Source organism: Halichoeres trimaculatus, unplaced genomic scaffold, assembly GCF_033239565.1.
Source record: "Halichoeres trimaculatus isolate MK-OKI-2021-1 unplaced genomic scaffold, fHalTri1.1 fHalTri1_scaffold_15, whole genome shotgun sequence".
NCBI classification, from domain to species: domain Eukaryota; kingdom Metazoa; phylum Chordata; class Actinopteri; order Labriformes; family Labridae; genus Halichoeres; species Halichoeres trimaculatus.
Genome location: NW_027437193.1, coordinates 27009844 through 27034906, shown reverse-complemented (window position 1 = coordinate 27034906; position 25063 = coordinate 27009844). Strand labels below are relative to the sequence as shown.

Genomic DNA, 25063 nt, shown 5'->3' with positions numbered 1-25063 from the left:
TGACGAGCCAGGAGCTCAACAGCTAAGAAATCCCACATACACTCCTTTTATGTGTGGTGAAACGCATGGTTTGTCTTTTAGGACTCGTTTTGTCTTTTATTAAATCGTCACCCTGTTTGAAAACCACAAAGAGTTCATGAAATCAACGTTAGCATTAGCATTAGCTGCTACAGATAGTGGTATGGCAGAGGGGGTGTACTGTTTGACCTGCAGGTGAAAAGATTGAGGGCACATTTTTATTTATTTGCTTTTCTGGTCCACTAAGTTCTTAATCTGATGACATAACTATATATTTTCTGTTATTTTGCCCAAACTGTTGATTCTTTAAGTGACAATACATCCATATCATTCATGTCCTTTTATTTCCCGATTCATCGATTAATCGTAAATATAATCATCGGAGTAATCATTAGTAGCAGCCCTAGAGGACACTCCATGTTTTCATTGTATATCAGGAATTCATTGCTGACAACATGAGATTTTCAAGGTACAAATATCTATTATCATGCTTTTCACTGGCAGTTGCTTTGAAACAAAAACCTACAGCCCAGTTATTCTGATTCTGACTCTTGTGGCATGTCTTATTTCACCCCACTTATATTCTAGGATCATCATCCTTCATCCTGTGAAGCTACTGAGGTATTTCTGTCTGACAACAGAACTGAGGAAGCCATCAGGAGAAGGAGAGAGCTATTTTATAACCATCCAGTGAATTGATTTACACTGCAGGAGGGATGATTCCAACTCTTTCTATCTGAGAATATAATATCCAAGAGGCCTTTGCTCCAGAGTTTGCCTTTGTGCTTCTTTTAAGCAGGATCCATTCACCTCTAATTTGGATAAGTATTGGCAACACTGGGACTGCAATTCAAGAACTAGCGTGTCACTATTTTCTATGCTGCTGCTGCCAAGCTTTGAGCTGAAAACCACAGGGAAATTTAAAAAACATGGGGAAGAGATAAACAGAAAAAGCAATCCAATTTCACAGAAAGAAAAGAGAATAAATAAACAAAAGCTTAGATTACTCATTCATTACATCAAAACAAATACTCTTTATTCATCCCTTTACCTTCATGGCTGGTTTCCAACTCGATCTCTCCCCCATAGCTCCCGTAGCCCCCGTCAGTGCGGGCTCTGACCCTGAACACGTAGGTGGTTCCTGGCTTCAGCCCATCCACTGTCATCATGTTGGAGCGAGTCTTCAGCACCGTGTAGTTCTGCTCCCGCTGATTCTGGAGAAAGAGTAAGAAGGGAGGTTTAAATGCCAAATTCAGCAGATGATAGAAGGAGTCAGACGGATGAAGTGGTAGAGGAAAGAAAGGGGCTGAAATCCCCCATTTATTCTAAAAGCTACATAAAGAGCAATGGGCTTTAATATCAGGAGAAACTGGATAAAAAGGAAAGTCTGAAAATAATAGAAAGCTCAAATGGTTTAATCTAAATGTCTCCAGGGGCCACGACCGCCGCGCTCCTGTTTCATTTGTTCATCGCCGGACCATTTGCTCGCATTTATACATGAGCATCTGTCAAGGACCAAATCTTATCCCCTTTGCACTTGGGGGCAATATGTGGTTACTTCAGTCTCGCTTTGTTTCTCTTTACAACTACCATGTCAGTGTGTGTGTGTGTGTGTGTGTGGTGTGTGTGTGCTTACAAATAAGTGTGTAGGAGGATGAATAAAGAATAAGTGTTTCTGTCAGTAAGCTGATTCCCTGCAGAGCGGCTGATACTCTACCTAATGGAAGACACTCTACAACACGGATTAACACCAAGTTACTGCTAATGCCCTCCAACACACGCACACACGCCCGTGCACGCACACATGGAGGCTTAATTTCATCACCTTGACCATGTTTTACGAGGTTTGTTAAACAGATGTGTGCTTAATTGGCTTGGTGTGAGCGGTAGGGGAGGCGTAGAGGATACAGGGACAGGGGGGGTGAGATTTGAAGGAGGAGAGAGATGTTAGGGATGAGGAGGTCGTTACAGATGTGCCTCAAGGCGAAACTCCCGTCCTACGAGCCCAGACGACATGTAATTAAAGAAAGAAGAGAAACATTTCGAATGAACCTTACAGAGGGTTTTTACTAAAAGATTAGCATCTCACTTGCAGTAATAGTGACACAGAAATACAAACTCAGCACTTTCTGACAAAGACTTTATATCATAAGATTTATTCCCCTCTCAAACCTGTAGTTAGAGGTCAGAAAATCAGGTGTTTCAAATGTATTCAAAGTCATAACTTTCTGGATCATCTGTGTCGATTCTGATGAAAGCTCATTCTCGTAAACAGGTGCTTCATGATGACGTAGGCAGGAAGGGAGATTGTAATTCGAGCCAATCCCAGTTGTCATTCTTACCCCTTCCCCGTCATCTTACCCCTTCGTCTACCTCTCTGCTTTAAGGTCCAAGGGTAAGGGGTTAAAAAACATCTCTTAGAAATGAAACACTGCTTGATCCCTGCTACGTCATCGCCCCTAATTGTTGTAGGCAGAGTGACTGTTTATTCTAGGGATGTACCAATCTGATTTTGGTATCAGGTATCGGCGCTGATCCAGCCCCTCAGAGCTGGACCGGGTATCGGTGGGAAAGGATCAGTCCTAACTTGACACTTAGGCTAAACTATGATTTAGTCTACAAGGTATAAAATTTTACAACCAAATAGTCATTTCTGTAAACTCTAAAGCATTTTTAACCAAACTGCTGTTAAACATTCAAACATTTATAGTTTAAATAAACATTAACTTTAGTTATTCAATATGTTCTCATTTTTGTGTTTTACTCAAAATATTACCAGTCTTATCCCACAGTAGAGCAGGCAGGTTATTATTTAACACTGGTATCAGATCAGTTTTGGTATCAGTCGATACCCAAAGCCCAGGTATCGGTATCAGAAAAGCTGGATCAGTGCTAGGGCTGAATGATTTTGGAAAATAATGTAATGTTTTTTTTTATTGATAAATTCGAAATGAAAAGAAAAAAAATTGAAAAATTTGTGATTTAGCAAAGGAGAAAGGAATGACAAAGGACTGATTGACTGACTGATTTAACTTCAATTCCTAGAGACCTGTAACATAATTATCAAATGAAAATGAAATACTGAGTAAACATAAATATTAAATGTATAAAAATCTCACTGATCTTTCATCAATAACAAAACACAAACTAAAGTGCAGAACTGTAAATAAAAATAGTTTTGGCTCAACCGCTGAAATATGGCACCTAGAGCTTTTTTTCTTGATTGTAGCCTTTGCAGTTTGAAAATTGCATTCTGTTACATTGTGATGTCTGTTTAAATGTGATTAATTGTTCAGGCCTAATGGGTGCATGGCTAGTTTATTCACTTTCAAACAAAATATATTTTTACAAACCGGTAATAAACTGATGTCAGATTATGGTGACAGACTCACAGCAAACAGACACCACTGGGATGCACCGCATCACATAATTAATGGGGCAGCTAAACCATGAAAAGTCAACTTAAAGCGAATGTTATGGTACTCAGAAGTAGAGGTAGACCGATATGGGTTTTTGGGGGCCGATGCCGATGCCGATGCTTTCCAAATTTGGGCAGCCGATGCCGATATGCATAGCCGATTTTTCCAATTTGATATTCAGGCCGATTGTTAAATAAATATATATTTATCACATTTTTGTGAAACCCAGCAATTTCTGAGCAACTAAAAGAAATCTATTACAACAAGTCGTGTCCAGTCCTCTGAACATTTATTCAGCTTTCAAAACAATGAAATATTTTGTCTGAGTAAACACACAATGTAAAAAGCAGTAGTAAACATTCACACTCTTCTTAAAATGTCAAAAAAGAAATTTAAACTTATTAATATAATTTGAACAAAAGTATGTAATGTATCCAAGTGGTTCCACAAGTTTGAAGTGCTCATCTTTTTTGTGTCTGATTAAAAATTGCATCATTTTATACAACGGATCAAAAATCAGCTTTTTAAAAGAAAATATGGCCGATGGCCGATAGAGACAAATGTCCAAATATCGGCCCGATATATCGGTCTACCTCTACTCAGAAGCTTTATTATGTAGCTTCTATATACTTCAACGTTATTTTTTCATTGCTTATGTAGCTGATGCAGCTCTTGAATGCAGCTTGTCTGTCCAATCACTCATGAAACACAGCCCACTTCAGTGAACTTGGTGTAGCTATTATTAGCTTTGGCTGTAGCTGTCACTATTGTAACGTTAAGTAAATTGTTACAACGAGCGATTTCAAAATAAAACCAACAATTTAAAACATGGCTTATATAAATGTGAAGTAGCTAAGGACTGGATATCTGATGATAAAAAATATTTTTATCGGTATCATACGAAATTTGTCATACCCTTGGTTTCAAGTGAGGTCTTGTTTTGTCTTCGTTTCAAGGACTGTGTAGCATTTCTCCTTGATCTCACAGAGAATTGGAACACCCCTTCATTACATGTGCACATGCAAAACCAATGGCGAAGGGCTAAGACACAGGCTAAGGGGCAGAATTGGGATTGGCCGTAAGTCTGGTTCATATTGGAGTATATTGGTGACCATGTATCAGCGAGCGGTGGGCCAATCGTGCTTGAGTACTTCACAGTACGGAAGGTCAGTGTGACCGCGCCCTAAATCTCTAGAACTTTTCCAAAGATGGTGTACACCAACATCAATGTACACTTCAAGCATTTTGCTAGACTAAGTCAATCAATCAGCTGTGAGAAAACAGCATCATATTTATTTCACAGACACAAGAGTGGTATTGATCATCTCTTTTGTTGAAACATCGTCCTCTAGCTTTTGAGATTCTCTTTTTGGATTCTAAATATTATATCTTAACCGATCTCCTTGTATTAATTTGCTTTAGTTGTCCTTTAAATTGATTGTGTGTGTGTGTATCTCACCTTCTCATAGTAGATGACCTCATACTCCACTATCGCTCCGTTGGGTCTCTCTGGACCCTGCCAGGCCAAAGTCACACTGTCTTTACTCCTCCTCTCCTTCAACACCACACTCACTGCAGCAAAGAAAAAAAAAGTCAAGTTCAACTACGTGTGGAAATGATCAGCAAAAAGGCAACGAGAGGCGGGGGTGGTGTGAGGAAAGAGAATTACAAAGATGCCTACTGTGCTCTGATGAGGACTTCATTACATTTACTAATTATTGAGCCTACAAGGTGTTTTAGACATGTGTGATCACAGAATCTAGTGAGTGCATGTGTGACCTCTGTGTGCACGTGTGAACTGATGGTGATACTCATGTGAAAACCCCAAACCCTCCGACTGATCCCCAGCTCTCTGCATGCTGCTTCACACACTGTGTGTGTGTGTGTGTGTTTCTGTGGGTTCATGTGTGAACGTGACATCAGACGGTAGCCGAGTAGAGCATGTGTGACATCTTAATGAGGTTAACAACCTCCTACACCCTCCTCTCTCCTGTAAGTTCACGCACACATCCGTGGTACCGGCAGTATGAGTCATCAGCACCTTGTCATGCGCCCTCCTTGAACAACTTTCCCACAATCCCACTCTGTGAAAGGTGCACGCCTGGTTTTGTGTGAAGGCAGACGTGCTGAGGTGTCATGAGAGTGATGCAGCACAGAGGTGATAGTTGTCATGCAGAAAAGGGTGTTTTCTACTATTTGTGTTCATACTGTAAAAAGAAGACAGCTTTGGAAAAATACCAAATCCATGTTCCTCGTTATTTCCTCACGTTGAGGGTTTGACAATTTTTAATCCCTGGAGAACTTTGTTTCCTTAGCACTTTTTAAATTTGGCTATTGGTGATATCCTGACGAATCATTTTTGACTGTAATTCAAATCTGACCAGATACTTAAAAATAGTGCCCTATACTCAGAAAGTGTTGTGTATAGATTTTGGAAACCAACATTTCCTAAGTCTGTTTCACATATCAATATTCTGGTGAAATTGAAAAACTATAACCAGCTTTGTATTGAAATAAAACAATAAATCCTTTATAAGTTTGACAGTTATTTATACACAGTGAAAAGAATGAATGACATTTTAATATTGCAAAGATTTTAATGAAAAATCTCTTTTACTTGTCCAAAGCCCTGGAGAGGCTTCAAACGTCTTCTTACTGGTTTTGTTTCCTTTGGTCTTACTGTTTTCGAGAGCAACAGCCCTCTGTAGATAAATCAGCTTTCATTAAAAAAGCCTTGGGGGCATTTAACAGGAAGAACTTAACAAAACAAGCTAAGCTAACGTGACAGCGGCTTTGCTTACCACTTCGCTGATTTGGCTGACGAGTTGTAGAAACACTTCAAACTGCTTCAATGAGAGGACTCGGACTGAATACACACCTGCACTGCGCTCTTGTTGTTGGCTACAGTCCAGAGATACACTGAATAATGAGTCACTTGTGTTTTGATGCTTTTAAACAGTAGTTAGTGGTTGCCTCAACACATAAATGATGGGAGTGCAGCTTTCTGTTAGACAACTGTTGATGAGGTGTGAAGAAGAGTTTTCTGTGAAACAAGCTGATTTTATTCTGGACGAATGAGTTCACTGCTTTCTTAAACATGTTTCAGCTCCATAATTGGTATCTCTTATTTTTTCTATCTTTATATATTCCTTTTTCAATTTCCTGTTGATGATCTTCTCTAATAGTAATCATATCCGTGGCAGGGTTTTGGGATCAAGGTGTTCCTTGGCAAACCCAGGACAGCCCCTCTGCTCTCACCTGTCTGTGATGTCGTGACATTGATGATCACGGTTCCTTTTGGTGTAGGACTTAAGTCAGAGACCCCGTTTTGGCTCTCGATAGTGAAGCTGTAGTTTGAGTCTGGCTGCAGGTCGGTGACCAGAACAGAGGCCGACATGAGACCAAACTGTCTGGGAACGAAATGGACGCTGCTTCCACAAGGGGTGCACTTCCTGCCGTCACCAGAGCACTTCCTGCAGTGGAGGCTGTAGGTTATGTCTCCACGGCCTCCCGCGTCTCTGGGAGGGGACCACTCCAACATGACGCAGGTCTCATTCACAGTGGAGATTGGGTTTTCTGGAGCAGAAGGAGGACCTGAGGGAAGACAGATGGATAGAGTCTTTTACAATATGACACATTTTTATAAACCTTGTTTGTAAAATCAGTTAGATGAACCTACAAGACCAGCATTTTTATGGGTGATGTGGAAATATGTTCACTGGGAGTTTTATTAATCAGAACCAATTCAAGCCACTTTAAGTGGACATCAACCAGCAGTTAGACTCTAAATACAATAGTACGACTTGGGATGGGTACCGAATTAGGTACTTTTATAGGTACAGACCAAATTCTGTCTGTAGTACAGAGTATCGATTCATGTAGAATCAAACGGTACCATGTTTCGGTTCCTAAACACATCCTTGTGACTATAAGGGAGTGGAAGAGTAGGTGATTTTCCATGCTGATCATGTACACAGCAGGTTTATATATTAAGAAATAAAAATAGGGGTGCACCGATCCCAATTTTCTGGCTGATCACTGATCTTTAAAAAGCCTGATCTGCCGATACCAATTAGGGCCGATACTGTTTTTTATTATTTATAACTGTCAGCATATACCTTTAATGTTCCAATCTTATTTGATTAAAAATCATTGAACAATACCTGAGACACAATAACATCTTTATGTTTTAACTTAAACAACCAATAAAGTGTCCTGAGTTTTAGGTCTCAGAGCAAAAAACAACAATGACTGGCTGTCAGACCTTCCCGAACGTATATAAGATTAGTTTCATATGTGAGGATGCGCCGATCAGGGATCCCCCACCCAGCAGATTGATCAGTGCATGTCTAAATAAAATTGTTAAATTGAAAACCTAGGGATTTTATTATTGTAAAAACTATTACTTATTACCACAAGAACACACACAAAAGTACCAAAAATTTAAAACCGATTGCCAGGTACCAGGAGTCGTTTCAGATGTGAAAGGTACAACTTACATCTGAGCCAGTAATTGTTATTCATTGAGGCCCTGTTTACACAACAACATTTCATCCGAAAACGCTAAAGCACCGTGAGAAAAATCGGTGTTTACACAGAAACTCTAAGGGACTGAAAACGCTGTAGTAAGCATGCCAGGCCTGTAGTTGGCGCTACAACTGAAGCAGCTTTTGGTAGATTTCCACTGAAGTAGAGTTGAGCTGATCATCTGGTGAATCGGGGAATACTTAGTGCAAAACTGAAGCAACAGATGGACATTTTGTATAAAGACAATCAGCAGATACAGCGGATTGAGCAGCACAAGAACAACACGGTAGTTTGCGGCGATTGTAACAACGGTACTGTTGTTCTGCTGTATGCGCGCACACAAAGCGGGTTGTGATGTCAGCGTGTCAGCTGAAAACGCTGGATTACTGTTTACACAGCAACGGTGTCGGCAGCATTTCAGAAAAATCCCACTCAGGAGGCTGTTTTCAAAAGTTTGCATTTTGGGTCAGCTGAAACGCCGTTTTACGTGTAAACAGGAGGCTGAAACATAACAAAACTTTTGCGTTTCACCCTAAAACCGTGTAAATGGCCCCGAAGTATATTAGGAGTGTTAAGGCCACATTTATTGAAGCCTGGGTGACATGGTGACTGGTCTGTCAACTAAATAAGTTAGGTACTGTTTACTCTGACTTTCCAAGTCATTCTTCTGACTTCAGGGAGCCTTCGAGAGAAAATACCCCATAAGTCTAAGGTAAGCGTTTCAATCAACCTTCTGGGTAATAATAGGAAGTGAATGAAGCTAGTTTTGTCTCTTAAAAAAAGATTTTTTGCAACCTAGACTGTGAACAGCAAACCTTCAAAATTTTCCTTCCTCGACTTTGTTGGCTTGTTGCTACATTTTTTGCAGGTTATTTACCAGGTGGCAACAGCTCAAAACCATGAAACCAAGGACCATGTAAATCCATAGCAACACGAGTTATTAGTCGTTGTTCCCTCTAAGACATACAGTCCCAGCATACACTGCGGGTGAGCGTGACACAGCCAGAATATGACCAGCTTCTCACCACTCTTATCTAACCCATGAAGACAATTGTCCTTTGTCTGAATATTGGGTCTGTACATTCTTAGTTCAGTTTCTATTAAATAGAATTCATAGAATTTCAATTAAAACTAAATTAACCAACTTCACCCAGCGGTTGGACACTTAATGCTCCATTAATTAATAACTATGGAACAAACTGTGATTGAATAAATGGGCTGATCATTACTGTGATGGTAGGAGAATGTATTATACATTAAAAGTTTGAACCCATCCTTTTAAAAAGGTTTGAACCACATTTAGTCACCTGAACCTCTCGAGGGCTCTACGGCACAGTTTTAATTTAGAGTGGACAATTATCTATAGGAAGTGTCAATTTCTCATGAGTCAGGAACATTTTATGATTTAAAGGATTGGTTTTAATAGCCCTGAGCTTCAGCTGAAATGATGAGTGTCCAGAAAGTGTCACTTATCATTCTCATGAAGTAGAAACACAGTGAAGACCTTCAAAAGGTCTTTAGTGTCCCTTCATTTAAAGACTCACTCTTTTTTATTTATTTAATGTAAATCGTTGTGTTTCTGAACCACGTACTCCTGCAGAAGCCAGACTTAGAGAAAATGTGAGACTCTATATTTGGATGTGTGCGCACATGCATCAAAGAGCCATCGAGGAGCAGAAACAAACAAGGCAGAACAGGCTAAACAGCAGCTCTGGGGCATGAAAATGAACATTTCCTCACACAAATTTGTGTTTAAACTCACTGAACTTTAACTGAAGGCTGAAAAATGCTTATTTTACACAGAGGGTTCATTACCTCGAGCACTTGTTCATCCACCAAACATCCTGTATCACACTCTTCAACGTGATAACAGGATGCATTCAGCTATCACCCTCGTTGCTTTTTATATTCCCAAAGTTTAATTTTTTTCTGAGCTTTGTCTGTTTGTTTAAATGCTTAATCCCTAACTTTTCCCACGGTCATCTTTCCCCAGAACTCTCTGCTCTCTCCCTGCTGTGAAGCAGACTCAGCTGTAGGGATGGGTACCTTTCACATTTGAAACAATACGTTTCCGATTCCCAGTACCTGGCAATCATTATTGGTACTCAACTTTACCAATTTTCGGTACTTTTGTGTGTTTATGTGGTAAAAAATATCAGTTTGTTTAATAATAAAATGTAAATTCTTTTCAATTTAACATATTTATTCTTCAAAATATAACCCCTGTAATGCTGTGTTCATGTCCAGCATGGAAAATCACCTCTTTTTCCAACCCCTCACAGTCACAAGGATGCATTTAGGTACCTAAACATGGTACCTTTTGACAGAATTCGGTGGGTACTAGGGGTGTGCAATATACCCTCAAAATTATGTCACAATATTTTAATGAAATTTGCGATAAAGATATTAATGATGATATTGGGGGAAAAAAACGAACAACTGATTATTAGTGGTTGCTGCCTCTGAATAAAAGCATTTTTATTGCATACACAGTATGAAGCCACTTTTCCAATCATTTATTACCACTACACAAGCTTGAAATGTAAACATAGTAAATAGGTCAGATCCAGAGGAAATCTGACGTTTTGGAGGAGGAAAAGTTAATCTTGGAGGGTAAAAACGGAATAATTCTATACAACACATTCTTTCTATGAGGACACCAACAGAAAGGAGAAGGCATGGACTGAAGGAGCTGAAGTTTTAGGGGGGGGCAGGTAAACTTAACATGCTAATTAGTTAGCATGAAAGTTCATTGTCATGAGTGGGATTCCTGTATGAAGTGGCACATGCCCAAAACTGTGAAACTGTGCTACAATGTGAATTAGGGGTAGGGCTAATACAAGGTTTGGATGTTCGGCTCGACCACACGTCCATCGAGGCAAAAAAACTCCACCAATAATACGTAGCTTTCACGTCCTCCTCATGTGTCTTCATAGCCTGGTTGTATTTGGTCGTGTGTTTCAGCTTTAGGTGGTGGAACATGTTGGTGGTGTTGTCAACCTTCACGGTAATTCTCCTGCACATTTTGCATTTAATGTGTTTTGCTGCGTGTCTGATCTTTGATCAGCCAAACCACCTCCACATCACTGAGGTAGCTCCTCTTTTAGGCTCTAAATCCTCATGTGAGGATGAAGTTGATGCTGCCGTGTTACTATCGCTCTCAGTCATTGATGTTTTATCCACAGCAGGGAGCGTCATACGTCATTGCATCTCTGCACTTTCAATATCCCCTTGCTGGTACCTATAAAAGTATCAAATTTGGTACCCATCCCTAATCAGCAGATCCGAGCTTTGTCAGCAAAGTAAGTAAAACAGCTCAGTTGATCTCCAGTTACGACCCTGTTTAAGCAGTTTGATTTGTTTCTTTGGTGGATCATCTTTAATATCATCAAAGTCAATTTGAGCGAATCACAAACCACGACACATCATCAGGTTAAGGGAGCCGCTCTAATGGAGACCATTGATTACAGCTACCCACAGCAGGATGCAGGTATCTCAACCAGATGGAGATTTGTCAGTTGATGCCCATTAAACCTGACATCTCATCAAGACCTGGCTGTGAGCCCCCAGAGACCGCCTGCAGAGCCTAGGACTTTCCTGATTAGCCTTCCCAGTGGCGAGCCTCTCCGCAGAGCGGCAGGATTGAGGGGGAAGCTGGGTGTTTGAGGGTTGGAGGCCACGCTGGGGATAATTGCAGCTGCCTGTCATATATCTCCTTAAAGGGTGTGCTGACTGAACCTTCTAATTCTGCCTTTGTCAGTTCTCCATCCCCCCTCTTCACGGGCCACACTTCACTGTCCATCCTCATCGTTACTGATCGGCCTTTTATGACATTTAGATTATATGCCTCTGATGGTCTGCAATTTCCTCCTGCTGTTCTATTCTTCGCATGAGTCTTCAAGTGCCATTCTCCACCCCTCTCCATATCTAATTCCTTCTCCTTTTCACCTTATTTCCTCATTTTTTTTGCCCTCTACATCCTCCGCAGGGCTCTTCTCTGGCAAGTGTGTGCGCATACAAATCTGAACTAACCATTTCTCATTTCCCGCTGATAACACCAACCGTTACACATCTCACCTGCTCCAACGATTAATGAGTGTAATCTACCATAACCTGATAATGGCTGTGCGGGTATGTTCGCGTGTACACGTGTGTGTATTTGGTCCTTTTTCCTCTCGTTTAGTTCCTCTACCACCGTGTCACCATCCTTTTCCACCCCCCGTATCCCTGTGTCTATCACAATCAATCTTCCTTCCCCTCCTCTTTCCCTCAATCCTCCCTCTTTATCCTTCCTCTTCTCCTCCATCTCAGCTCATGAGGATGTGGTCTGATCTCCCTGGATCTGTGCGCTTGTGTGTGTGTGTGTGTGTGTGTGTGTGTGTGTGTGTGTGTGTGTGTGTGTGAGAGGGTAAGAGAAGCACACAAAGAATAAGAGACATCATCAAATTTCTACCAGAGTATCACCCGTATCAGTGTTCTCATCGGAGATGTCTGTGGATCATAACCACAGTGAACACACCGAGCTGTGGGTGTGTTTTGTGTCAAGAATGTTGCGTGAACCAACAGCAGCGGAGGCGAAGGAAAATGCAAGGAGGGATTACAGATAGAAAAATGAATAAATGAAAAGCAGCCATGCAGGATAAAGTCTTACAGGAATAAACTGGCACCAAATTAAATCAAACGTAATCCAGTCATTGTCACCTAATACCATTTATGACACAAAACCTGAGGAGCTAAATGTTTGACTGCAGCGAAAACACTCATTATATAACACGTTATGGAATTATCTTTTCACTGAGTCGCTCTGTTCGGAGCTGATGGGATGTGTTTGTGGTGGTTGTTATTCACTCACGTGTGCAGGCCATGGAGCGTGGGTCCGTCTCTGCTCGGTAGAAACCTTTTTCACACACACACTCGACGGCTTGTTCCTGTGGGGACGAGCTGTGAGGAGGACACTTGGTGCAGTATGCATCTGTGGCTGAAGCTTTGTAGGTGCCAGGTCTGCAGGCTGAAGGGAAGAGACACATGAAGACAAGGTTAGAGGCTGGAGGCAAACCAACCAGACAAAAAGAAACTCAGTTTAATGTACTTCATCACATAAACCATAAAATCACAGCAAAGTAATTTGTTGAATTAATGTGACGCATGTAAAACCTTCAGAGACTCAGAACTACAACAAATCTCTTTGTTAGAAGAGATACAACAGGACTCTATTGACTTCATCTCATAAGTATAAAAAAATTGATCCAGTCTTTTTATTACATTCCATAATAATAATCTGAGAGTTATAGATGGAGTTATGACCCTTTTAAAGCCGTTTCCCTGATCAGGCCAAAAATTCCAAATCTCCAGAAACGTTACTAATGAGCAATTTAAGTTGATTATACCCTGGACCTTATTTTGAATCCATATTGGGAGCGTTACACTCTACACAGTGCCTGCTCAGCTCTGGGCCAACTCTAAAATTTGCCAAAAGGCAACAAATCTGTACAGTCTGATGATCAAACGTGTTCAATTACCCTGATCTGAATGGCGTGACTTTGATGACTCAGAGGAAACCTCTGGTCTAAGAATATGAGCCAGAGCTAAAATCTGCTCTAGTGTCCGCTGAAATTAGCTCTGGAAGAATGGGAAGTCACACACATACCAAGCCAAAAAAGACGTTTTGAAAACAGAAATAGACATATTTACAGCCTGGTACAAAAAAATGATTCCCGTTTCATAGGGATGAAACGGTCCACTAAATCCACGGTTCAGTTCCTATCACAGTTTTGTGGTCACGGTTTTCGGTTTGGTTCGGTGTACAGTGTTGTTGTTTTTAACACTTATTTTTACCATATACCCCAATAATCCACTATTAACAGGTTATTTTTAATCAATTCTGTCATATATAGTCATAAAAAACCTGAAAGAATGAGTCTGTTTCCCATTTCAAACATCATTTAAGCTGAGTGAAACGATGCTAGTTTCAGCATGCCAACTCCTCAGTAAGGAAAGTCTCTATTGGTTGTCCCAGAAGTTACTAAAAGTCACTGAATGACGCTGCTGTGTAATTTGCATAATAATCCATTTGAATGTAATATTCATGGACTCTGTAAGAGAGAGAAATAATGTGAGAGAGACAGAAAAAGCAAGTAAAACACAACCTCATAAATATGTTCAGAACTACACATTAACTTTCTTCTGTTCATTCTTGTTTTTCAATGTCTAAATATCAACCCTCCTCCTTTATCTGGGCTGGGGACCGGCAGAAGTGACCAGAACGAGACACACTTGTGTGGTTTCATCTGCTGAGTGAGGACTGTCTGTCTGTGTTTTGTAGGAGAGGGGCTCACGGTAGCACATGCTGCTGATTTAAGCGATCAAAACACACGTCAAAGTCAGACTCCAAAATCCAGAAAAGTCGCTTTTAAGAAAAGCTCGACAGAACGGTCTGAAATTTAATCTAAAGTGCTCCCAGACAGCAGAACAACTCCACTCCACAGGTACACCCTCTAACTCTGTCTTCTCTGCTTGTCATGTAAACAACACACACACCTCCCCACAACTGTTCCACTGTATCCTTCACTTCGCATTGCGCATGCGTTTGATTGAACTGTATGGGGGTGATTTTTTTTCTAACTCAGCAGTTTAGAAGATATTAGGATTGTGAGTTTGCCCAATCAGAGGCACAGCTCAGCTCACATGACTGATGGGCATCCTATAGCTGTTAATGTGGAGACTCAAAGCCCGTTCCACTTCCAACATGGCCGCCAGCCAATATGCTTCAAAAATAAGTTTCAGAAACAAACAGGTGACGTCAGGGAGACTGTCCATTCATCATACAGTTTATGTGATGACTTCAACCAGTATCTTAAACCATTGATGGTAAAGCTCAAGCTGAGTGGATTCAAGCATTTCATCATTCAGGTAGTGGTGGTGATATAGAGGAAGTTTTATTTTCATGGTGAGGAAATTTCTTCAGTGACATGAGGGAAAAGACAGTGAAGTTTTGAAAAGGCAATGTCAATGTGGCCACGGTCTGTTTATGAAGTTTTGATTTTAAGGGTAGAAAGACTTGAGAGGTTGGCTAATTCTCACATTAGGAAAAGTTAAGGCTTCTTCTGTGTTTTAGTAGTGTAGTATTCTAAGAGATGGGCATACCCCACCTACAAATAACTACTTACACAGAGAAGTTTAAGTGTGCAAAGGTCAGGATAGAGATGTTGCTGCCAGGTGCTGCCAAACTTGTGTGGTTTGTAATTGGGCCCTAAATCTTACTAGAGGGAGGAAATGAAACCTGGGAGAGGCAACACGGGGAGCAGAAGCAGCTTTAAGTCACTCAGAGATTGAACAAAGCAGATCCTGAGAAAAGAAGGAAGCTGATAGTGGAGCAGGTCAAGTGTTGCAGGTGTTCAAAGGCAGTGGCTCAATCTAAGCAAGGACAGTGGTTTAATTGGAGAAGAGAAGAAAAGAGGAAGCTTAGCTGGAGGGACTTGGGTCTAAGATAAGCTGCTACCACCCCAGAACCCAAAAGACTGGATAGAGGGACCAGTTGTTCCTGTTGAGTTCAGAGACTGCAAACTAAAAGGCAGCAATGTTGATATACATGGTGACAAATCAGGATTTGACAGCTGGAGACAACAGGTGAGCTCCACCTGAGATCTGACGTAGATCAGTCAGTGTAAACATTACTTCACTGAGTTGACAGTGCCCCAGGTTTTCACAACAGGACTGGGTTGAAAAGACTTGTTGGAGAAAAAGTTTCATTTCATAGAATAAAAGTTAGGCATGCTGGGAGTTTATAGCACAATCAAGCATCACATCACTGGGAGAATTTAGTGGATACAGTTTGCAAAAAGTGGCAGAAGAGATGTCAAACAGAAGAGTAAAAATGAGTCAGTGGATTTGAATGATGAAAAATGCATTCACTTAGGAGCCAAAAAATGGAAAACAGTTTATTTCCTGTCCTCTGTTCTGTTCACCATGCAAATGAAGGAGTAGGCGGAGGTAGATGTGCACAGACTAACCCAGCGAGACTGAGCTCAAGCCCAAACAAGCTTTCCACCCTGACTCTGCATTCCCTGTCCCCTGTCTGCCATTTCTCTAAATGTCTTTCTCTCTGTTTGTTTTCTTCATGTTGGTGGAGGGTGAGAGTTAGCACAGAGGGAGGGTTGGTTTCGTGATGCTGAAGTTAACTGTTGAGCCTCCCTGAGGTGATGGGAGGAGGTTATCATATGGTAAACTATGTAACTTCTCAGAAATGTTGGGGTTTGATTTGTACATTTGTGTTTGTTGGAGATTCAGGAGAGTAAAATGATGCAAGGGAAGTCAGAATCAAGAAGACATCAAGAGTGAGAGTATTACGATGTTGTACTTCCTCTAAAAAAGACAGTATCTAAAAATGAAAAGATCACCAGGTGACTAGATTTAATATGAGTTCGCTGAAAATAACTGCATCCATCGTTGAACCTCTGGGGATGAAGAACTACTCAGCATGAGCCAGCACACAGAAAATATGGCTAAAACCAAATATGGCTGTAATGTGCCAAATGGGTTGTGGGAGAAATCGTAAAAGACTTTAACCCTCTATGGTACACATAGTGATACTAGTTTGAAAGAAAAAAATGTTTTTAGTGTTTTTTTTTGTCAAAAAATAGATCAAATAAATATAATCCAAAGAAATTTTAAAAATATATATATTTTGGGGTGTTTGTTGCCTTGAGGCCACACTGTACCATCATATTCAGCAATGAAAAAAAAGGGTTATTGATTTATATTTGAACACATTTATTTTTTTCCAAAAACACATGGAGGATACTTGATGGTCTCAACAGTTTAAAATGCACACTATAAAAAAGTGTATAAACTTAAGATTTACCGATTGAACGATGCCTGCAGGCAACACTGTAACCTTGAGGAACGCCCCATTGGACTGAATGTACAAAGAAGTCTAAACATGTTTTTTTTCTAAAGTTACATAAACTATTTAATGAAAGGCTTCACTTCTGTGGCTTTTAGGAGACTGACTTTTCATTGTGGGAAAAATATGTGGAGGATCAAAGTATGTGCTCTGTAAAGATAAGGTTCACAAAGTTCACTCAAGTAGACCAGAGCCTAGAGTGTAAGTCTGAACTTTACTAAAACTGACATTAAATTCATCTAAAATGTAATGACCGGTTTGTTTTTGAATAGTTTGTAAACCCAAAGACAGTATACCAACATGTTTTCATGGTGAATCTGTGTTGGTACAGTGTTGCCTCAGGGCAACATATGCAGTAAATTATAACTAGAAGGGATTAGGTTTGCCTTGTCTTTTAATATGTACATATATATATATATATATATATATATATATATATATATATATATATATATATATATATATATATATATATATATATATATATATATATATATATATTAGACTAAAAACACACAGGATAATACCTATTGGACAGTTTTAAGGAGAGAATTGGCCAAGTTGGTGCTTGCAAAAAAGTCAGCAAAAAAGGATTCTTTACAACCTTCAGAGGGTCACATAGCAAATTCAAACACTGTTAATGGTTCCTTAGGGTCTTTCCTCTCTTTTTTTTTCAAAATATTTTTAATTGAAAAGATAATACAAAACAACATCCCCATTCATAAAAATATGAATTACCTTTTCCTTTCCAAGCATGTGCATATACACATAGAGAACAAAAAACTGATAGAAATTTGTAGAAAATAATAACATTAAATCTAAATTACTGAGTATACTGTAATAAACAAACAATGAACCCCCGTCCCCAGCTGATCATGACCAACACACATATAACTGTTTATATGTAGAATACAAAAAAATGCATGAACAAAAGGTACACATTCAATCAGGAAGTACCTCTAAAGTAGTGAAATAAGAAATAAAGGGTTGCCATTTTTGGAAAAATGTCATAGTGCATCCTCTTAATGTATATTTAATTTTTTCAAGTTTTAAGAAAAACATGACATCTTTGAGCCATCGGGAGCTAGAAGGAAATTTAGCAGACTTCCAATGCAACAAAACTTTCCTCTTTTTTTAAAAGAATTTCATGACAACTGGGATGTATTGTGTGAGTGTAAAGGCCAAAAATAGGTATGTTGCCTGGAGGCAATGAGGTACCATAGAGGGTGAAAAAATATTGAATGATTTAAATGAAGTCTAGGTTTAGTCTTGATATTGGTTATGGTCATGTACAAGAGTTCAAGAAATTCTGAAGAGCTGGTCTCTGCCAGATGCTAATGCTACATGAAGCTCCTTAGCTGAGGGAACCCCTGCTCTTAGACACATTTGGAGATGAAGATGAGTCAGAAAACTACAAGAATAAAGGAAAGCTTCAGCAGGGAAACCTGATCTGAACCCAGCCTTTAGAAGGGAAAGAGCTACGAGACCATGAAAGCAAACAGACGTTCTGAAGAAGTTACGCTACAGCGGAGTTACTACAGATCCTGTTAGATCATAAGACGTTTCGTGCAGCACCCATGGTAAGAAATGAGAAAACAAAGTTTGATGTGATACATTGTGACATTAGGTCTACGTGAGATTCTTCTGCATCAGGCAAAGGGCCCGTATAACCACGGGGCCTTACAGAGCAATAACACGGTGCAGCAGCAGATCAACTGTCAGTCCTGTTATGTAAGCTTTAGATCTTCAGGCAACCAGGGGAGCAAAAGCACACAGCCACAGCAATAATCACAATAACATAATATGACTATTGCTACTGCTGTTTCAGTGGCTGCATATTAGTCATTATGTGCAGTCATAAAACTGGGGAGTGAGAACCGTGCTGCCGCTCAACGGGAGCAGCTCGCTGAAATGGATTGGGGACTTGAGTGATTTCCCTTTTGCATCCAAGGCAGTAAAATGAAATTTCTGACTTTCCCTTTGGTAATCTGAATATAGATTACACATGTATTTATTTATACATTCACAGTCCTGGTATCCCCACCCTCATATGCTTTTTCAGCCACTGAGGTAAACAGTATAACACTGTACAAAACCTCATGTCAGGAAAATGAGGGTGCCTTTAATGCCATACGTACATAGATGCACTGTATGTATGCATTTCAATGTGTGTGTACATGTGTGTGTGTGTGAATAGATTGGATCAATGACGGGATAGAGCCCACCAGGTGCTGATTGCATGTTCGTGTGCCGAGCGCAGTGTGGGAGAAGGTGTTAAGTATTCGGCGAGTGTGTGTGAGCGTGTGCGCTTGCTTGCTGATTGCTTGTGCTGGTGGTGAAGGTCATGGATTTAATCAAGCTGCACGTCACTTGTCCCAGAAAGGCTGTAAATTATCACGCTAACATTCACAGGCACACACACACACACACTAATACGTATGTTTGGCGCCATGGTTAACCTGCAGGTAGAGGAATGGAAAAGTGGCCTAAAAGGAGTGCGATTTTTCACTGTGGAGGTAAGTTCTTCCACCTGGACGCTGTGCTTGCTCAGATACAGACAGTATTTTTAGGCAAATCATTCATCATAAGGGAGCAAAGTCCACTAGCACAATCCCCTGAAGACCTGAGAGAACACTGGAGGAGAGATGTGTGTGTTTGTAGCAAAAGAAGGAGAGTACGAAAGAAAGAAAGAAAGTAAAGGGAGTGATAATTCTCAAAGGGTTTCTGCTCCCTTTCCCCCTTCCTGTCAGCTTCCAAGGTAATGGGTGCCTATGCGCCGCATCACAGACTGTGTGTGTGAGCATATTTGTGTGTGTTACGTGTGTTGCATGTGTGTGGCATGTGTGTGTGTTCTCGTTGGCTGGGCTGAAGGAGCAGGGTGGAAAAGCAGCTTTTCTCCAGGGACATTTCATCCGGAGAGTCCTGGCTCCAGGCGCGGGCCAGCTTCAGAGCCACAAAGGACCCCGCTGCTAGAGGACAGACAGGGCGGCCCATGCCAGGCCTGGCGTCCAAACAACGCCTAATCAAAAAACTTTCTGCAAGAATGGCGGCTTGGCTGCTTGAAGAGGCGCTTCCTTCTCCTGATCTGCTGTTTTCTTCCCTGCTTTTCCACCTCTCTCACTCTTTTGTTGCCTCTTTTTTTTCAACCTAAGCTACTCGCTGTATCTGCCCCATGGGAAACGTGTGACTTGACTTGGTTCCCTTATGATTAATGATTTAGCATGAATATGAAAAAGGGACAAGCAGGCTGAGGTAGTAAGACAGTGCTCTTATGAACACAAACTCATCCTCAAAGCAAGCACACAGGAGCACAAAAGTTGAGCCATAAAAACTTTGTTGAACAACTCGAAGCTGACTCTAAATCTGCATCATCGAACAGTAACAGTTGGCGATTGCTGCACAGAATACAGGACATGTGTGTGCTCCTGCTAAAGACACAGAGTGGCCTCAGATCCTGTGTCTTATCAAATATTAATCCAGTCACCAGAGAGACTTAGTGTATTTATGCCAATCGATAGCTCTTAGATATGATATAGTACCTCTACTCGTGACACACCCTCAGTCAACACGTGCTGATTGAGAGGGGAACAGCCCGGCGGTTTCTTATGGGACGTTATGAATTGGTTTGATTCAGCTCATTGCTTTTATATTCTACTTTAAAGTCTAGAATAAGCTTTAATTAAATAAAATAAGATTTCATAGATATGTTACTAAATCTATGAGAGGTTCATCAGAAAACACAACTTAATGGGATCGATCTCTAAAATAGTGACATTCAAGACTTTGAATCTTTTTTCTTTTCACAGGAAAACAAGAAGCAGGTTTTATGGAAATGACTTGTTTTTCTGCAGCAAACATTTTGTGTTTGGCATGTAACGTAACAATAACCCCCGCCCCAGTCCAATAGAGGGTATGCGCTTACATCACCTCCCCTCTGAGACACGCCCACTTCAGTCAGACTGAGTGGCAAAACAAACCTCAGCATTGTGGAGTTCGGCTGTAAACATGACAAAACTGGTAAAATGTCAAATAAGACATAAAATTATGGAGAGTTGGACTCGACATTGATGTGTTAAAGCTTCCAAAAAACCAGGGGTCCACGAACATCGACATGTGGACAGAAATCATATCCTGACATTTATTTGTACCTGATTTTAACGCCAGGAAAACTCACAATGTAAAACCTGGAAGCTACAAAAGCCTCTATATGATTCACTTTACAGTATCAAGTGTATTTGCCCAAGTGAATACACTGATTATCTATTTGTACTTTTGGTATTTAACATAGACTGTATTATTAATGAACATTTAGTCTCTGCGACGGTATTTAAGTAAAGATAATATCAAATACTTTATACAACACAGCTACAGCTGCTCGTGCTGTAGTTCTCCCCCATTTAGAAAACTGAGTTTCAGTTCGAGTTAGTTTACCAATCATGTCAAGCAAGGGTTCATAATCAAACAAGGACAAAAATGTTTCAGTTATGAAAAATATAATGAATGAAAAATGCTAACATTTAGGGATTTCATAATTTGAGGAATGATTTAACCCAAAAATACAGCATAAATTAATGTTAACTGACACAAAATGGGAACCACAAGTCAAGCTTTCCTTGCCTGGATTGTTTCTGTGAAATGCAGCGATCATCAGTTTCTCTTTGTCTTTCAGTGGCCTGTCAAAAGATAGCTCTGACTCCTTTTCAAACATGTTAGTTCAATCAAACGAGCAACAGCTCTTCCCTATTTTTGATTTTGTTTTAGAGTTTAGACGGTATTTAAGCCACTGATGTCACTCATCTGCCTCTTTCTGCCACTCAGTGGGCGTAACCACAGCGACTTCCACTTGCTGTGACATCACGTGCATACCCTCTATTGCAAAGGAAACATGTCATTGACTGGTTCCCAGCGCTAAATGAGTACTCCACCTGTGATAAATTCCCACAATGAACCGTGATCTTGTTAACGCATCATTTTCTGGTTTCACTTTGCATCTTTGCAAATTGAAGCCCAGCTTTCGATCACTTCAGTCTCTGCACCATGTCTTTGGAATTCTGCTACTGACTGACTGACGGGCGTGATTGACGTGTGGCACATCACTTGACATCAACATGAGGTCCAGCCACTCCAGAATAGTGTAAAGAATCGACAAAGGAATCATTAAGCATGAAGGCTAATGATGGATCGATGGATTGAATCATTTTTAATATATATCCTCAACAGGGACCAGTTATCGATACCCAGTCCTACTCTGGCTGCAGGTGAGCAGTCACTGATTAAGGAGTTGAATCAATGAAAGTAAAGTATTTTAGTAATTCTCCATTAACGTAATGTTTGCCTAGTGACTAAAATCACCCCAAAATAATACAAAGTAATTCTGACAGTCAATCAATGCAAAACCTAGCAAGCTAACATGTTAGCTAGCTATGTAACTTTGTAAGAACAACGTGTCAGTGTCAAAAGCTTGTCCTACTGCCTCATAATGGATGAAAAATGCAGTAAAGGGGAAAAAATCAGGTTGAGGTTCTGAATAAAATCACAAAAACAAACCCTTTTTCATATTTCTGAGGCATCAGTGTGTTTAAGCCACAACCAAAAAAAGTATTACTCTGAGAACTTTCCAGGTTTTATTTTTTTGGAGGCTTTTATGTTTTAATGAGAAGACAGGAGAAGTGGATGGAGTAAGAAACAGGGAAAGAGGATTGGAAGTAATGTGGCAGGCTGAAACGCACACACACGCACACACACGCACACACACGCACACACACGCACTCACACGCACACACACGCACACACACGCACACACACAATGGTGAGTAGAAAGACTTGCACATTGGTTGAAAGAAAGCTGCAGTTCCCATTAATAGACTAGCTAGATGCTAGATGACACTTTGGACTGACTTCGCCTTTGAACCTGAGCTGAATTCACGCCTGAATGCTGACACGTCACCAGGCACACAGAAGACTTATTGAGTGACAGAAGCTGCTGACTGCTCAGTGAAAGTTGAGGAAATGTGTTGAAGTGAGGCTGGAAGGGGCCTGTGCTGATTCAAACACACGAACATGAAAAACCTGATAGCTCATAGTCTGAATCAATACATTCTAATTACATTCAACTAGGCCAATTTGTACGTTTTTAAAACCCCATCAGCTGCACTTTTCTGAAACAAACACTTCCTCTGCCTGGCTGGGGGGCCTCCTCCTCCTCTCCCCTCTTTCCTTTCTAAAGCTCTTGCTAGTTTAACTGTTAATTGCTCTCTTCTCTTGCTTTCTCTCACACTTGCTTCAAGTCAAACATTGGCTCCCCGCCGGCCTCGCCATAAAGGGCAGAAAGAGGAGAGAACTCAGTGTGTGCTTGTGGACCGGTTGGGGGGTATAGTGAGAGAGTGTGTGTGTTCTGTGGAGAGGGGAAGTTGTGCAAAGCTCACTGGCCCACGGGAGATGGGCTCCATAATGGTCACCATGGAAACAGGCTTTCAAGATGGAAACCTTCTAGTACCCCTTGAGTGCCACAGCTCCTGGAGCACAGGGCGGCCTGTGTGAGTGAGTGTGTGAGTGAGTGTGTGTGTATGTGTCCAGGCGTTAGCTGAGGCAAGCTACTTAAAAATTGATACATCAAGCGTCAGTGGAGAAATCTGACTTGATTGAATTTGACGTCCTTTACTGCCACTGGGGTCGGGTCTGTGTGAGTGTGTTTGTGTGTGTTTGTGCTCATGTGAACATGCCCGTGAAACATGCTTTTGTTCAGCCTGACGTGTTTTCATGGTAAACTAACTTGGGGGAAAAGAAAAGGAACATATATATAAGTGGGGTTGTATAGCTGAAAAGCATGAAAGCGAGAAGAAAATCATTCAAATCTTTGACTTTTCATGAAAATCTTTTCACCATCATTCTTCTTCTGTGGACGCAGAGCATCTTTAAAAAGCTGTATTACAACATGTTATCAATAATCTGGCCTGTTGATGAGAGGAAGTGCTGTTTTATGTGTTTGTGCATGCAGTTTTGTTATCAAAGATATTTATTTATTTAACCTTAATTTAAACAGGTTGGTCAGAATGAGATTAAAAACCTTTTCTTCCAGAGACAACTGGCCAAAAAGAGACAAATCAGAGTCAACAAAACACAAGATTACAGATTAAAATCTAGGAGTCATTTAAGGAATCAGCTGTACAAACAGCCAAGCTAAAACATTAACAAACTAGAAAAGCACTCAGAGAGCGCAGGCCTCCACCAAGCAAACTGTGATTGTCACCAACACTTTAGTCCTACTTTAATGTTATACTCCCTTTCAGCAGACTGTCTGCTACAATTTGGTGTTAGTTGCAGGTTTGTTCAATAATTTGTTTCCTGACAGTGTTGAAAATGATGATGACCCAGTACATATTTCATATTCTGGATCTTAGTATCCAGAATATTGGCAGGATCTGGATCGTACTTTTACATCTGTCAGAAATTATGGTGACCTTGTCTTGTATTGTTCTGCAAAGCAATCTGACCATTTAATGTGCAGTTCTTTACACATATGGTGAAAACAGCCCTATCTCACAATGATAAAGAATCCTTTTAAAAAATCCTGGATCCAGACGGTGATCCAGATCACCACCAAAATTTAATCACTTCTTTCTTATCCCATTTTGAACATTTCCTGACAATTTTATCAAGATCCGTTTGTTACTTTTTGAGTTATATTATTCACAGACAAACGGATAAACTCTCCCAAACACATAACCTTCTTGGTGGAGGTAATAACTATAGAATCTGCCTTCACATCTTTCATTTTAGTTTGAAAAACCTTTAAGGACACCAGCTCCAGCTCCTTGAGCTTTGAGTCGTTGTGCAACTGATTCCAAGCTAAGGTTGAAAAGCTAAGTTCCCAAAAGCCATTTTCTCGATTTCTGTCCGAGTGTTTGGGATAGAGAGCATAAAGAATTCCTGAGAATGCAGAGGGTACTGCTATAAAAAGTGAAGCAACCTGCATGTGTGTATTTGTGTGGGTGTGGGTGGGTGGAAAGTCTGGTTGAATTGATGTAGAGATGCTAGTGTTAGAGTCCAGCCCTTTACCGCAAACCTGCAATTCACCAAATAGGTTCATATAGCCTTTAACACTAATGTTCATCATTACTGATAATTCTATAAAACACACACACACACACACACACACACGGGCTGGACTATTTACCTGTTATACGATGCATCTGCC

At 40.5% G+C, this 25063-nt stretch overlaps 1 protein-coding gene across 2 annotated transcripts in view; it reads right to left on the bottom strand.

Annotated features, from left to right (window-relative positions):
• epha4b (eph receptor A4b) overlaps nt 1–25063 on the bottom strand; it is a 147809-nt gene that overhangs the window by 61976 nt on the left and 60770 nt on the right. For both annotated transcript variants that reach the window (XM_074689205.1, XM_074689207.1), the window contains exons 6-9: nt 12817–12972; nt 6696–7031; nt 4897–5009; nt 1070–1232 (exon numbers count right to left, since the gene is read on the bottom strand). In XM_074689205.1, the coding sequence (XP_074545306.1) occupies nt 1070–1232; nt 4897–5009; nt 6696–7031; nt 12817–12972 (768 nt within the window). The remainder of the gene's footprint in view (nt 1–1069; nt 1233–4896; nt 5010–6695; nt 7032–12816; nt 12973–25063) is intronic.